The following is a 16,072-nucleotide window of genomic DNA, read 5'->3' as shown; positions in this document are numbered from 1 at the left end:
TCAATACCTTGGGTATGAGAAGCAGAGGAGGGAAGACATACACCGACTGGTACACCCACGGTGTTACCAGAACGTCCACAGCTATTGCCTGAGGGTCTTTTGACCTGGCGCAATACTTGTCCAGTTTTTTGTTCAGGCGGGACGCCATCATGTCCACCTTTGGTCTTTTCCAACGGTTCACAATCATGTGGAAGACTTCCCGATGAAGTCCCCACTCTCCCGGGTGGAGGTTGTGCCTGCTGAGGAAGTCTGCTTCCCAGTTGTCCACTCCCGGAATGAACACTGCTGACAGTGCTATCACATGATTTTCCGCCCAGCGAAAAATCCTTGCAGTTTCTGCCATTGCCCTCCTGCTTCTTGTGCCGCCCTGTCTGTTTACGTGGGCGACTGCCGTGATGTTGTCCCACTGGATCAATACCGGCTGACCTTGAAGCAGAGGTCTTGCTAAGCTTAGAGCATTGTAAATTGCCCTTAGCTCCAGTATATTTATGTGGAGAAAAATCTCCAGACTTGATCACACTCCCTGGAAATTTTTTCCCTGTGTGACTGCTCCCCAGCCTCTCAGGCTGGCCTCCGTGGTCACCAGCATCCAATCCTGAATGCCGAATCTGCGGCCCTCTAGAAGATGAGCACTCTGTAACCACCACAGGAGAGACACCCTTGTCCTTGGAGATAGGGTTATCCGCTGATGCATCTGAAAATGCGATCCGGACCATTTGTCCAGCAGATCCCACTGAAAAGTTCTTGCGTGGAATCTGCCGAATGGAATCGCTTCGTAATAAGCCACCATTTTTCCCAGGACTCTTGTGCAATGATGCACGGACACTTTTCCTGGTTTTAGGAGGTTCCTGACTAGCTCGGATAACTCCCTGGCTTTCTCCTCCGGGAGAAACACCTTTTTCTGGACTGTGTCCAGAACCATCCCTAGGAACAGCAGACGTGTCGTCGGAAACGGCTGCGATTTTGGATATTTAGAATCCACCCGTGCTGTCGTAGAACTACTTGAGATAGTGCTACTCCGACTTCCAACTGTTCTCTGGACCTTGCCCTTATCAGGAGATCGTCCAAGTAAGGGATAATTAAGACGCCTTTTCTTTGAAGAATCATCATCATTTCGGCCATTACTTTGGTAAAGACCCGGGGTGCCGTGGACAATCCAAACGGCAGCGTCTGAAACTGATAGTGACAGTTCCGTACCACGAACCTGAGGTACCCTTGGTGAGAAGGGCAATTTGGGACATGGAGGTAAGCATCCTTGATGTCCAGGGACACCATATAGTCCCCTTCTTCCTGGTTCGCTATCACTGCTCTGAGTGACTCCATCTTGATTTGAACCTTTGTATGTAAGTGTTCAAAGATTTCCCATTTAGAATAGGTCTCACCGAGCCGTCTGGCTTCAGTACCACAATATAGTGTGGAATAATACCCCTTTCCTTGTTGTAGGAGGGGTACTTTGATTATCACCTGCTGGGAATACAGCTTGTGAATTGTTTCCAATACTGCCTCCCTGTCGGAGGAAGACGTTGGTAAAGCAGACATCAGGACCCTGCGAGGGGGAGACGTCTCGAATCTCCAGTCTGTACCCCTGGGATACTACTTGTAGGATCCAGGGGTCCACTTGCGAGTGAGCCCACTACGCGCTGAAACTCTTGAGACGACCCCCCACCGCACTTGAGTCCGCTTCTACGGCCCCAGCGTCATGCTGAGGACTTGGCAGAAGCTGTGGAGGGCTTCTGTTCCTGGGAATGGGCTGCCTGCTGCAGTCTTCTTCCCTTTCCTCTATCCCTGGGCAGATATGACTGGCCTTTTGCCCGCTTGCCCTTATGGGGACGAAAGGACTGAGGCTGAAAAGACGGTGTCTTTTTCTGCTGAGATGTGATTTGGGGTAAAAAAGGTGGATTTTCCAGCTGTTGCCGAGGCCACCAGGTCCGATGGACCGACCCCAAATAACTCCTCCCCTTTATACGGCAATACTTCCATGTGCCGTTTGGAATCTGCATCACCTGACCACTGTCGTGTCCATAAACATCTTCTGGCAGATATGGACATCGCACTTACTCTTGATGCCAGAGTGCAAATATCCCTCTGTGCATCTCGCATATATAGAAATGCATCCTTTAAATGCTCTATAGTCAATAAAATACTGTCCCTGTCAAGGGTATCAATATTTTCAGTCAGGGAATCCGACCAAGCCACCCCAGCGCTGCACATCCAGGCTGAGGCGATCGCTGGTCGCAGTATAACACCAGTATGTGTGTATATACCTTTTTAGGATATTTTCCAGCCTCTCAGCTGGCTCCTTGAGGGCGTCCCTATCTGGAGACGGTACCGCCACTTGTTTTGATAAGCGTGTGAGCGCCTTATCCACCCTAAAGGGTGTTTCCCAACGCGCCCTAACTTCTGGCGGGAAAGGGTATACCGCCAATAATTTTCTATCGGGGGAAACCCACGCATAATCACACACTTCATTTAATTTATCTGATTCAGGAAAAACTACAGGTAGTTTTTTTCACACCCCACATAATACCCTTCTTGTGGTACTTGTAGTATCAGAAATATGTAACACCTCCTTCATTGCCCTTAACCTGTAACGTGTGGCCCTAAAGGAAAATACGTTTGTTTCTTCACCGTCGACACTAGAGTCAGTGTCCGTGTCTGTGTCGACCGACTGAGGTAAATGAGCGTTTTACAGCCCCTGACGGTGTTTGAGACGCCTGGACAGGTACTAATTTGTTTGCCGGCCGTCTCATGTCGTCAACCGACCTTGCAGCGTGTTGACATTATCACGTAATTCCTTAAATAAGCCATCCATTCCGGTGTCGACTCCCTAGAGAGTGACATCACCATTTCAGGCAATTGCTCCGCCTCCTCACCAACATCGTCCTCATACATGTCGACACACACGTACCGACACACAGCACACACACAGGGAATGCTCTGATAGAGGACAGGACCCCACTAGCCCTTTGGGGAGACAGAGGGAGAGTTTGCAAGCACACACCAAAAACGCTATAATTATACAGGGACAACCTTTATATAAGTGTTTTTCCCTTATAGCATTTTAATATATATATACATATCGCCAAATAAGTGCCCCCCCCTCTCTGTTTTAACCCTGTTTCTGTAGTGCAGTGCAGGGGAGAGCCTGGGAGCCTTCCCACCAGCATTTCTGTGAGGGAAAATGGCGCTGTGTGCTGAGGAGAATAGGCCCCGCCCCCTTTTTGGCGGGCTTCTTCTCCCGTTTTTCTGAGACCTGGCAGGGGTTAAATACATCCATATAGCCCCCAGGGGCTATATGTGATGTATTTTTAGCCAGAATAAGGTACTATCATTGCTGCCCAGGGCGCCCCCCCCCCCCCCAGCGCCCTGCACCCTCAGTGACCGCTGCTATGAAGTGTGCTGACAACAATGGCGCACAGCTGCAGTGCTGTGCGCTACCTTATGAAGACTGAAGAGTCTTCTGCCGCCGTTTCTGGACCTTCACTTTTCGGCATCTGTAAGGGGGGTCGGCGGCGCGGCTCCGGGACGAACCACAGGGTGAGACCTGTGTTCCGACTCCCTCTGGAGCTAATGGTGTCCAGTAGCCTAAGAAGCCAATCCATCCTGCACGCAGGTGAGTTCACTTCTCTCCCCTAAGTCCCTCGTAGCAATGAGCCTGTTGCCAGCAGGACTCACTGAAAATAAAAAACCTAACAAACTTTTACTCTAAGCAGCTCTTTAGGAGAGCCACCTAGATTGCACCCTTCTCGGCCGGGCACAAAAATCTAACTGAGGCTTGGAGGAGGGTCATAGGGGGAGGAGCCAGTGCACACCACCTGATCCTAAAGCTTTTACTTTTGTGCCCTGTCTCCTGCGGAGCCGCTAAACCCCATGGTCCTGACGGAGTCTCCAGCATCCACTTAGGACGTCAGAGAAACGATGTGATATCATAGGTCACAGAGGCTGCGTCTCACCACCCAGCCAGCCCACTCGCCTGCATACACGTTTTCCAGTTCCCTCCTGCATACACAGCTTTCCTTCCCACCCATATACACACCTGCCTGACCGCCCGCTGCTCAGTATTCACAGAACTCCATTATGAACAGCCCCCGCCGCTGAGGGATAGGGAGGAGGACAGCTGATAATATTTATTATTTTATTTCTCCTGTGGGGAACAATAGGATTTCAATAGGATTTATGTGGAGAGAATAAGAATTTATGGATTTATTGGGGGAACAATGTGAATAATTCATGTGGGGAGCAATAGGATTTGTGGGGAGAAATGTGATTGTTTTTTTTTTGTGTAGGTCAATGTGTGTGTGTTTTTTTTTTTTTTTTTTGTGGGGAACTGATGGTGTTCCTTGGCAATTTTAAAATATTGTTCAGTGTGCCGCGAGCAAAAAAAAGTTTGAAAATCACAGCTCTACGGACTAAGAGAAAAGGATTTACCGGTAGGTAGTAAAATCCTATTTTCTCATATGTCCTAGAGGATGCTGGGGTCACATCAAGAACCATGGGGTTATATCAGAGCTCTAGAACGGGCGGGAGAGTGCGGATGACTCTGCAGCACCGATTGACCAAACTTGAGGTCCTCGTCAGCCAGGGTTTTACTTGTAGAACTTCGCAAAGGTGTTTGAACCCGACCAAGTAGCTGCTCGGCAAAGTTGTAATGCCGAGACCCCCCGGGCAGCCGCATAGGACGAGCCCACCTTTCTGGTAGAACGGGCCTTCACCGATTTCGGTAACGAGAAATCCAGCCGTAGAATGAGCCTGCTGAATCGTATGACAGATCCAGCGCGCAATAGTCTGCTTGGAAGCAGGAGCCCCAATTTTATTGTGAGCATACAGGACAAACAGAGCCTCTGTTTTCCTAAACTGAGACGTTCTGGCGACAAATTTTCAAAGCTCTTACTACATCGAGAAACTTCGATTCCAGCATGGCGTCAGTAGCCACTGGCACAATAGGTTGGTTCAAGTGCAACGACGAAACCACTTTCGGCAGAAACTGCTGACGAGTCCTCAACTCTGCTCTATCTTCATGGAAGATCAAATAAGGGCTCTTGTGAGACAAGGCCGGCAATTCATACACCCGCCTTGCGGATGACAAAGCCAGCAGCATGACCACTTTCCAAGTAAGGAATTTCAACTCTACCTTCTATAAAGGCTCAAACCAATGAGACTGAAGGAATTGCAACACCACGTTAAGATCCCATGGTGCCACAGGGGGTACAAAGGGAGGTTGGATGTGCAACACGCCTTTCACGAAGGTCTGAACTTCTGGAAGGGAGGCCAATTATTTTTGGAAGAAAACCGATAAAGCTGAAATTTGAACTTTAATTGAGCCCAACTTTAGGCCCGCATCCACACCGGCTTGTAGAAAATGGAGAAAACGTCCTAACTGAAATTCTTCCGTAGGAGCCTTCTTGGATTCACACCAAGACACGTATTTTCTCCAAATACAGTGGTAATGTTTAGACGTTACTCCTTTCCTGGCCTGAATAAGAGTGGGGATGACTTCCTTGGGAATACCCTTTCGGGCTAGGATCCGGCGTTCAACCTCCAAGCCGTCAAGCGAAGTTGCGGTAAGTCTTGTAACACTGCTGTAACAGATCCTCCCTCAGAGGAAGAGGCCAGGGATCTCTTATGAGTAATTCCTGAAGATCTGAATACCAATCCCTTCTGGCCAGTCTGGAACAATGAGTATCGCTTGAACCTTTGTTCTTCTTATGATCTTTATCACTTTTGGAATGAGTGGAAGCGGAGGAAACACGTACACCGACTGAAACACCCACGGTGTCACTAGGGCGTCCACTGCTATTGCTTAAGGGTCTCTCGACCTGGAACAATATCTCTGAAGTTTCTTGTTGAGGCGAGACGCCATCATGTCTATTTGAGGAATTCCCCAAAGACTTGTCACTTCTGCAAAGACCTCTTGATGAAGACACCACTCTCCTGGATGGAGATCGTGTCTGCTGAGGAAGTCTGCTTCCCAGTTGTCCACTCCTGGAATGAAGATCGCTGACAGAGCGCTTGTATGTCTTTCCGCCCAACGGAGCACCTTTGTGGCCTCTGCCATTGTCGCTCTGCTCTATGTTCCGCCCTGGCCGTTTATGTACGCTACTGCTGTTGTGATGTCCGACTGAATCAAGACGGGCCGATTGCGAAGAAGATGTTCCGCTTGCAGAAGGGCGTTGTGAATGGTTCTTAACTCCAGAACGTTTATGTGTAGACATTTCCTGGCTTGACCATCTTCCCTGGAAGCTTTCCCCCTGCGTCACTGCTCCCCAGCCTCGGAGACTCGCATCCCTGGTCACTAAGATCCAGTCCTGGATCCCGAACCTGCGGCCCTCTAGGAGGTGAGAGCTGTGCAGCCACCACAGGAGTGAGATTCTGGTCTTGGAAGACAGTGTTATCCTTCGGTGCATGTGCATATGGGACCCGGACCACTTGTCCAACAGGTCCCACTAAAACACTCTGGCATGGAATCTGCCAAACTGAATAGCCTCGTAGGCCGCCACCATCTTTCCCAGCAACAGAGTGCATTGATGGATCGATACTCTTGCTGGTTTCAGCATTTGTTTGACCAGGTTCTGAATTTACAGAGTATTTTCCACTGGAAAAAATACTCTCTGTAATTCTGTGTCCAGAATCATTCCCAAAAACGCCAGCCGTCTCGTCGGAACCAACTGTGATTTTGGCAAGTTTATGAGCCAACCATGTTGCTGCAGAATTGTCAGGGAGAGCGTAATGTTCTGCATCAATTGGTCCCTGGATCTTGCCTTTATCAGGAGATCGTCCAAGTACGGGATAATCGTGACTCCTTGCTTGCGTAGGAGAACCATCATTTCGGCCATTACTTTGGTGAAAACCCTCGGAGCCGTGCACAGACCAAACGGCAACGTCTTAAATTGGTAATGACCATCCCGAACTGCAAACCTCAGGTAAGCCTGATGCGGGGGATAAATGGGAACATGCAAGTAGGCATCCTTTATGTCTACCGACACCATAAAATCCCCCTCCTCCAGACTGGAGATCACTGCCCGGAGAGATTCCATCTTGAATTTGAATTTTTTTAGGTAGAAATTGAGGGATTTGATGTTCAGGATTGGTCTGACTGAGCCGTCTGGCTTCGGGACCACGAACAGGCTCGAATAAAAGCCTTCTCCCTGTAGTGACGGGGGAACCCTGACAATGACTTGATTGTGACACAATATTTGTATTGCGGCGCATACAACCTCCCTGTCTGGAAGAGAGGCTGGTAAGGCTGATTTGAAAAATCGGTGAGGGGGACGTCTTGAAACTCCAGTTTGTACCCTTGGGACACTATTTCTAAATCCCATGGGTCCAGGGCCGAACGAGCCCAGAACTGACTGAAGAGCCTGAGACGTGCCCCCACCGGTGCAGACTCCCGCAGAGGAGCCCCAGCGTCATGCGATGGATTTGGCAGAAGCCGGGGAGGACTTCTGCTCCTGGGAACCGGCCACGGCCGGTGATCGTTTACCTCTTCCCTTTCCTCTAGTAGCAAGGAAGGAAGACCCTCGGCCTTTTCTGTATTTATTGGGCCGAAAGGTCTGCATCTGATAGTGGTGTGCTTTCTTTTGTGGTGCAGGCACATAAGGTAAAAACGATGAGTTACCCGCGGTAGCCGTAGATACCAAATCAGCGAGGCCGTCACCAAACAACACACCACCTTTATACGGTAGAGACTCCATAGCTTTCTTAGAGTCAGCATCAGCATTCCATTGATGAATCCACAATGCTCTCCTAGCAGAGACTGCCATGGCATTGGCCCGTGATCAAAGAGGCCAATATCTCTCTCAGCTTCCTTTAGGTAGACTGCAGCGTCCCTGATATGACCTAGTGTCAAAACAATGCTATCCCTATCCAGGGTATCCATTTAAGAGGACAAGTTATCTGCCCATTTTTCAATAGCACTACTCACCCATGCAGATGCAATGGCTGGTCTGAGTAGCGTACCCGTGGTGACATAAATGGATTATAATGTATTTTCCTGTCTACGATCCGCAGGGTCCTTTAGGGCTGCCGTGTCAGGGGACGGGAGAGCAACCTTTTTGGATAGCCGTGACAGAGCTTTGTCCACAACGGGGGGTGACTTCCATTTTTCCCTATCCCCAGAGGGAAACGGATAAGCCACTACAATCCTTTTGGGAATCTGAAACTTTCTCTGACGTCCTAGTGGATGCTGGGAACTCCGTTAGGACCATGGGGAATAGCGGCTCCGCAGGAGACTGGGCACAACTAAAGAAAGCTTTAGGACTACCTGGTGTGCACTGGCTCCTCCCTCTATGACCCTCCTCCAGACCTCAGTTAGAATCTTGTGCCCGGCTGAGCTGGATGCACACTAGGGGCTCTCCTGAGCTCCTAGAAAAGAAAGTATATTTTAGGTTTTTTATTTTCAGTGAGAACTGCTGGCAACAGACTCACTGCTACGAGGGACTAAGGGGAGAAGAAGCGAACCTACCTGCTTGCAGCTAGCTTGGGCTTCTTAGGCTACTGGATACCATTAGCTCCAGAGGGATTGAACACAGGGCCCGACCTCGATCGTCCGGTCCCGGAGCCGCGCCGCCGTCCCCCTTACAGAGCCAGAAGCATGAAGATGGTCCTGAAAATCGGCGGCAGAAGACTTCGGTCTTCAACAAGGTAGCGCACAGCACTGCAGCTGTGCGTCATTGCTCCTCATGCACACCTCACACTCCGGTCACTGATGGGTGCAGGGCGCTGGGGGGGCGCCCTGAGCAGCAATATTAACACCTTGGCTGGCAAAATAATCACAATATATAGTCCCAGTGGCTATATATGTGAAAAATACCCCTGCCAGGATCCATAAAAAAGCGGGAGAAAGTCAGCCGAAAAAGGGGCGGGGCTATCTCCCTCAGCACACTGGCGCCATTTTTTCTTCACAGTGCAGCTGGAAGACAGCTCCCCAGGCTCTCCCCTGTAGTTTTCAAGCTCAAAGGCTTAAAAAGAGAGGGGGGGCACTAAATTTAGGCGCAAATCTGTGTATTATAGCAGCTATAAGGGAAAAATCACTGTGGGTAGTGTGAATCCCTGCATTATATAGCGCTCTGGTGTGTGCTGGCATACTCTCTCTCTGTCTCCCCAAAGGACTTTGTGGGGTCCTGTCCTCAGTCAGAGCATTCCCTGTGTGTGTGCGGTGTGTCGGTACGGCTGTGTCGACATGGTTGATGAGGAGGATTATGTGGAGGCGGAGCAGATGCCGATAAATGTGATGTCGCCCCCTGTGGGGCCGACACCAGAGTGGATGGATAGGTGGAAGGTATTAACCGACAGTGTCAACTCCTTACATAAAAGGCTGGATGACGTAACAGCTGTGGGACAGCCGGCTTCTCAGCCCGCGCCTGCCCAGGCGTCTCAAAAGGCCATCAGGGGCTCAAAAACGCTTGCTACCTCAGATGGCAGACAAAGATGTCGACACGGAGTCTGACTCCAGTGTCGACGAGGTTGAGACATATACACAATCCACTAGGAACACCCGTTGCATGATTTCGGCAATGAAAAATGTGTTAAACATTTCTGACATTAACCCAGGTACCACAAAAAAGGGGTTTTATGTTTGGGGAGAAAAAGCAGACAGTGTTTTGTTCCCCCATCAGATGAGTGAATGAAGTGTGTGAAGAAGCGTGGGTTCCCCCGATAAGAAACTAGTAATTTCTAAAAAGTTACTGATGGCGTACCCTTTCCCGCCAGAGGATAGGTCACGTTGGGAGATATCCGCTAGGGTGGATAAGGCGCTCACACGTTTGTAAAAAAAGGTGGCACTGCCGTCTTAGAATACGCCCACTTTGAAGGAGCCTGCTGATAAAAAGCAGGAGGCTATCCTGAAGTCTGTATATACACACTCAGGTACTATACTGAGACCTCAAATTGCCTCAGCATGGAAAGTGCTGCTGCAGCGTGGTCTATTACCCTGTCAGGACAGGGATACTATTTGCTAACCATAGAGCATATTAAAGATGTCGTCTTATATTTGAGGGATGCACAGAGGGATATTTGCCGGCTGGCATCCAGAATTAATGCAATCTCCATTCTGCCAGGAGGGTATTAGGACCCAGCAGTGGACAGGCGATGCTGACTTTAGAAGGCACTTGAAGATTCTGCCTTATAAAGGTGAGGAATTGTTTGGGGATGGTCTCTGGGACCTCGTATCACCAGCAACAGATGGGAAGAAGAAAAAAAAATTTACCTCAAGTTTCCTCACAGCCTAAGAAAGCACCGTATTATAAGGTACAGTCCTTTCGGCTTCAGAAAAGCAAGCGGGTTAAAGGCGCTTCCTTTCTGCACAGAGACAAGGGAAGAGGGAAAAAGCTGCACCAGACAGCCAGTTCCCAGGATCAAAAATCTTTCCCTGCTTCCTTTGAGTCCACCGCATGACGCTGGGGCTCCACAGGTGAAGCCAGGTGCGGTGGGGGCGCGTCTCGCGAACTTCAGCGACCAGTGGGCTCGCTCACAGGTGGATCCCTGGGTTCTGCAAGTAGTATCACAGGGATACAAGCTGGAGTTTCGGGGCGACTCCCCCTCGCCTTTACTTCAAATCAGCCTTGCCTGCTGCCCTCGAGAAGAGGTAGTACTGGCGGCAATTCACAAGCTGTACTTCCAGCAGGTGATAATCACGGTACCCCTCCTTCAACAAGGCCGGGGTTACTATTCCACAATGTTTGTGGTACCGAAACCAGACGGTTCGGTGAGACCCATTCTAAAATTGAAATCCTTGAACACTTATATACGAAGGTTCAAGTTCAAAATGGAATCGCTCAGGGCGGTTATTGCAAGCCTGGACGAAGGGGATTACATGGTATCACTGGACATCAAGGATGCTTACCTGCATGTCCCCATTTACCCTCCTCACCAGGAGTACCTCAAAATTGTGGTACAGGACTGTCATTACCAATTCCAGACGTTGCCGTTGGTCTGTCCCCGGCACCGAGGGTATTTACCAAGGTAATGGCCGAAATGATGATACTCCTTCGAAAAAAGGGAGTTATAATTATCCCGTACTTGGACGATCTCCTTATAAAGGCGAGATCCAGGGAGCAGTTGTTCGTCGGAGTAGCACTATCTCGGGAAGTGCTACAACAGCACGGCTGGATTCTGAATAGTCCAAAGTCGCAGCTGGTTCCTACGACGCGTCTACTGTTCCTGGGTATGGTTCTGGACACAGAACAGGAAAATGGGTTTCTCCCGGAGGAGAAGGCCAAGGAGTTGTCATCTCTGGTCAGAGACCTCCTAATGCAAATACAGGTGTCGGTGCATCACTGCACGCGAGTCCTGGGAAAGATGGTAGCTTCTTACGAAGAAATTCCATTCGGTAGGTTCCATGCAAGGATCTTCCAGTGGGATCTGTTGGACAAGTGGTCCGGGTCGCATCTTCAGATGCATCGGCTGATAACCCTGTCTCCAAGGGCCAGGGTGTCGCTGTTGTGGTGGCTGCAGAGTGCTCATCTTCTAGAGGGCCGCAGATTCGGCATACAGGACTGGGTCCTGGTGACCACAGATGCTAGCCTTCGAGGCTGGGGGGCAGTCACACAGGGAAGAAACTTCCAAGGACTATGGTCAAGTCCCTGCACATAAATATTCTGGGACTAAGGGCCATTCACAATGCCCTAAGTCAGGCTAGAACCCTGCTTCAACACCAGCCGGTGCTGATCCAGTCAGACAACATCACGGCGGTCGCCCATGTAAACCAGCAGGGCAGCACAAGAAGCAGGATGGTGATGGCAGAAGCCACAAGGATTTTCCGATGGGCGGAAAATCATGGTTTAGCACTGTCAGCAGTGTTCATTCCCGGAGTGGACAACTGGGAAGCAGATTTTCCCAGCAGGCACGACCTCCACCCGGGAGAGTGGGAACTTCATCCATAAGTCTTCAAAATGATTGTACACCATTGGGAAAGGCCACAGGTGGACATGATGGCGTCCCGCCTCAACAAAAAGCTAAAAAGATATTGCGCCAGGTCAAGGGACCCTCAGGCGATAGCTGGGACGCTCTGGTAACACCGTGGGTGTACCAGTCGGTGTATGTGTTCCTTCCTTTGCCTCTCATACCCAAGGTATTGAGAATACTAAAAAGGAGAGGAGTAAGAACTATACTCGTGGTTCCGGATTGGCCAAGAAGAGCTTGGTACCCAGAACTTCAAGAAATGATCTCAGAGGACCCATGGCCTCTGCCGCTCAGACAGGACCTGCTGCAGCAGGGGCCCTGCCTGTTCCAAGACTTACCACGGCTGTGTTTGACGGCATGGCGGTTGAACACCGGATCCTAAAGGAAAAAGGCATTCCGGAGGAAGTCATTCCTATGCTGCTTAAGGCTAGGAAAGATGTGATCGCAAAATATTATCACCGCATATGGCAAAAATATGTTGCTTGGTGTGAGGCCAGGAAGGCCCCAACGGAGGAATTTCAACTGGGTCGATTTCTGCACTTCCTACAGTCAGGAGTGACTACGGGCCTAAAATTGGGTTACGTTAAGGTCCAGATTTCGGCTCTGTACATTTTCTTCCAAAAAGAACTGGCTTCACTGCCTGAAGTTCAGATTTTTGTTAAGGGAGTGCTGCATATTCAGCCCCTGTTTGTGCCTCTAGTGGCACCGTGGGATCTCAACGTGGTGTTGGATTTCCTGAAGTCGCATTGGGTTGAGCCATTTAAATCCGTAGAGTTAAAATACCTCACGTGGAAAGTGGTCATGCGGTTGGCCTTGGCGTCGGCCAGGCATGTATCAGAATTGGCGGTTTTGTCATGCAAAAGCCCTTATCTGATTTTCATATGGATAGGGCGGAATTGAGGACTCGTTCCCAATTCCTTCCTAAGGTGATATCAGCTTTTCATGTGAACCAACCTATTGTGGTGCCTGCGTCTACGTGGGACTTGGAGGACTCCAAGTTACTGGACGTAGTCAGGGTCCTGAAAATATATGTTTCCAGGACGGCTGGAGTCAGGAAAACTGACTCGCTATTTATCCTGTAGGCACCCAACAAGCTGGGTGCTCCTGCTTCTAAGCAGACTATTGCTCGCTGGATCTATAGCACGATTCAACTTGCACATTCTGCGGCTGGACTGCCGCACCCTAAATCTGTAAAAGCCCATTCCACGAGGAAAGTGGGCTCTTCTTGGGCGGCTGCCCGAGGGGTCTCGGCTTTACAACTCTGCCGAGCTGTTACTTGGTCGGGTTCAAACATTTTTGCAAAAGTCTACAAGTTTGATACCCTGGCTGAGGAGGACCTTGAGTTTGCTCATTCGGTGCTGCAGAGTCATCTGCACTCTCCCGCCCGTTTGGGAGCTTTGGTATAATCCCCATGGTCCCAGCATCCACTAGGACGTCAAAGAAAATAAGATTTTACTCACCGGTAAATCTATTTCTCGTAGTCCGTAGTGGATGCTGGGCGCCCGTCCCAAGTGCGGATTTGTCTGCAATACTTGTATATAGTTATTGCCTAACTAAAGGGTTATTGTTATGAGCCATCTGTTAGTGAGGCTCAGATATATTTCATACTGTTAACTGGGTATAATATCACGAGTTATACGGTGTGATTGGTGTGGCTGGTATGAGTCTTACCCGGGATTCCAAATCCTTTCCTTATTGTGTCAGCTCTTCCGGGCACAGTATCCTAACTGAGGTCTGGAGGAGGGTCATAGAGGGAGGAGCCAGTGCACACCAGGTAGTCCTATAGCTTTCTTTAGTTGTGCCCAGTCTCCTGCGGAGCCGCTATTCCCCATGGTCCTTACGGAGTTCCCAGCATCCACTACGGACTACGAGAAATAGATTTACCGGTGAGTAAAATCTTATTTTTTGTCAGGACTTTCCCAAACCTTTTCACAAAGCATGTTCAGTTCATGAGAGGGAGGAAATGTTACCTCAGGTTTCTCCCCTTTATACATACAGACCTAGTATCAGGAACAGTAGGGTCCTCAGTGATATGTAATACAACTTTTATAGCCACAATCATGTACTTCAATCTCTTTGCCAGTTTTGGATCTAATCTGGCATCACTATAGTCGACACTTGAGTCAGTGTCCGTGTCGGTATCCGTGTCTGCCAGCTGGGCAAATGAACGTTTTTGTGACCCCGAGGGGGTCTGGACTTGAAACACCACATCCTCTACAGATTTCTTCCAAGCCTGGTTCTGAGACTCAGATTTATCCAATCTTTTATTTATCAGAGCCACATTGCATTCAAAGCACTCAAAACATTCACCCAATCAGGTGTCGGCGGTGCCGACAGGGTCACTCCCACAGCCGTTTGTGTCCCTAACATAGTATCCTCCTGGGAAGAGCAGTCCGCCTCAGACATGCCGACACACGTGCACCCACCACACGCAGATATAGGGGACAGACCCACAGTAAAGCCTGTCAGAGAGAGACAGAGGGAGATATTGCCAGCTCACACCCCAACGCCCAAACCCGGTCTGAAAACACTACAGAAAATGTCCCAGACCTGCAGCGCTTTTATAAGTTACATATAATGCACCAAAATCACTGTGCCCCACCCCCGTTTTGCACCCTGTTACTTGTACAGCAGTGTGAGGAAGGACAAGCGTCTCTGCAGCCTTGTGTAGAGAAAATGGCGCAGGGCTGTGAAGGCTAAGCCCCGCCCCAGTAATGGCGCGCTTCAGACCCGCTCTTTTAAAAAAAAAAACATTATACTGGCGGGGGTCCCGACAGTGCCCTGGCAATTGGTCCGCTCTAGCCAGGTAGTTATTTGAGGCTAAAATGCTGCCCAGGGCAACGCCCCCCCCCCCCCCCCCTGTGCCTGCGAGTGTGGGAGCATGGCGCGCAGTGCGGCCACTGTGTGGTACCTCAAAGCCGTCACTGAAGTCTTCTGATCTTCTTCTACTCACCTGTCTTCTGACTTCTGGCTCTGCAAGGGGGGTTACGGCGGGCTCTGGGAACGAGCATCTAGGCGTACCTAGCGATCAGACCCTCAGGAGCTAATGGTGTCTTGTAGCCAAAGTAGTAGAGCCTTTAAACTCACAGAGGTAGGTCTGACTTCTCTCCCCTAAGTCCTACGAAGCAGGGAGACTGTTGACAGCAGTTCTCCCTGAACATAAAAAACCTAACAAAATCTTTTCAGATAAACTCAGTAGAGCTCCTCAGTGTGCATCCAGTCTGCCTGGGCACAGATTCTAAACTGAAGTCTGGAGGAGGGGCATAAAGGGAAGAGCCAGTTCACACCCCTTTGAAAGTCTTAAAGTGCCCATGTCTCCTGTGGATCCCGTCTATACCCCATGGTTCTTGATGTGACCCCAGCATCCTCTAGGACGTATGAGAGAAAAAAGAAAGAAAGAAAGAAAGAAAGAGAGAGAGAAAAAAAGAAAGAAAGAAAATGCATGTAAGAGAAGGAAAAGAAAGAGTCCGAGAGAAGAGTAAGGAAAGAGAAAGCGTCTGACAAGGAGAGAAAGACAGAAAAAGAAAAAAAGCAGAACGTTTGGTTATTAGAATTGAGCCAGGCAGCGTGTACCATGACTTTTGGAAGTCTTCCGGACACTGATTCTACAGACCTCTTGCACCTGGTCCTCTGGTACTTCATGCTCTAGGTAAAAAAAATGTATAACAATGAAAGGTACCTATATATATCTATCTATATAGCTAGATAGATGAATATAGAAAGAGAGAAAGGGTAATCAAAAAATACTTTCAGATCATGTTAAATACAAGTATATAATGGTGATATTACACCTTACAGAAAATATTTAGTGCTCCCCTTACCTTGCGGAGATATAACAGTTTAGGGGTTACAAGAGCCCAAGGCAATCTACCGAGGTGCGCACTGGGGAACGTGCAGCACAAATCATGCAGCTGGGATCCCGAACACGGACAGACCGCGGCGCAACACAGGTGGGGGAGGAGAGAGGTGAGGTTTAGGCTGCGTCCCAGGGTATTAGGCAGCAGGGGGGAAGGTTAGGGTTAGGCTGCGGGGAGGGGGGGGGGGATTAGGCTGCAGGGAGGAGGGGGTTAGGTTTAGGCTGCGGGTAAGGAGGGTTAGGGGGTTAAGGAGAACACCCCTGTCAGTTTCTTCCACATTGGGATCCCGGCATCTGTATTTAGAGCGCCGGGATCTC

The 16,072-nt window shown here is 49.6% G+C and overlaps 1 protein-coding gene across 7 annotated transcripts in view; it reads right to left on the bottom strand.

Moving 5' to 3' along the window:
* The window catches only part of TDRD6 (tudor domain containing 6), a 602,384-nt gene that overhangs the window by 218,152 nt on the left and 368,160 nt on the right, over positions 1-16,072 (bottom strand). For 6 of the 7 annotated variants that reach the window (XM_063915227.1, XM_063915225.1, XM_063915229.1 and 3 more), the window contains one exon: positions 15,472-15,543. The exons of the other annotated variant lie outside the window; for it this stretch is intronic. In XM_063915227.1, the coding sequence (XP_063771297.1) occupies positions 15,472-15,543 (72 nt within the window). The remainder of the gene's footprint in view (positions 1-15,471; positions 15,544-16,072) is intronic. 7 annotated transcript variants of the gene reach the window in all.

This window comes from Pseudophryne corroboree, chromosome 4 (assembly GCF_028390025.1).
Source record: "Pseudophryne corroboree isolate aPseCor3 chromosome 4, aPseCor3.hap2, whole genome shotgun sequence".
Classification (NCBI taxonomy): domain Eukaryota; kingdom Metazoa; phylum Chordata; class Amphibia; order Anura; family Myobatrachidae; genus Pseudophryne; species Pseudophryne corroboree.
This window is presented reverse-complemented; position numbering and strand designations above follow the sequence as displayed.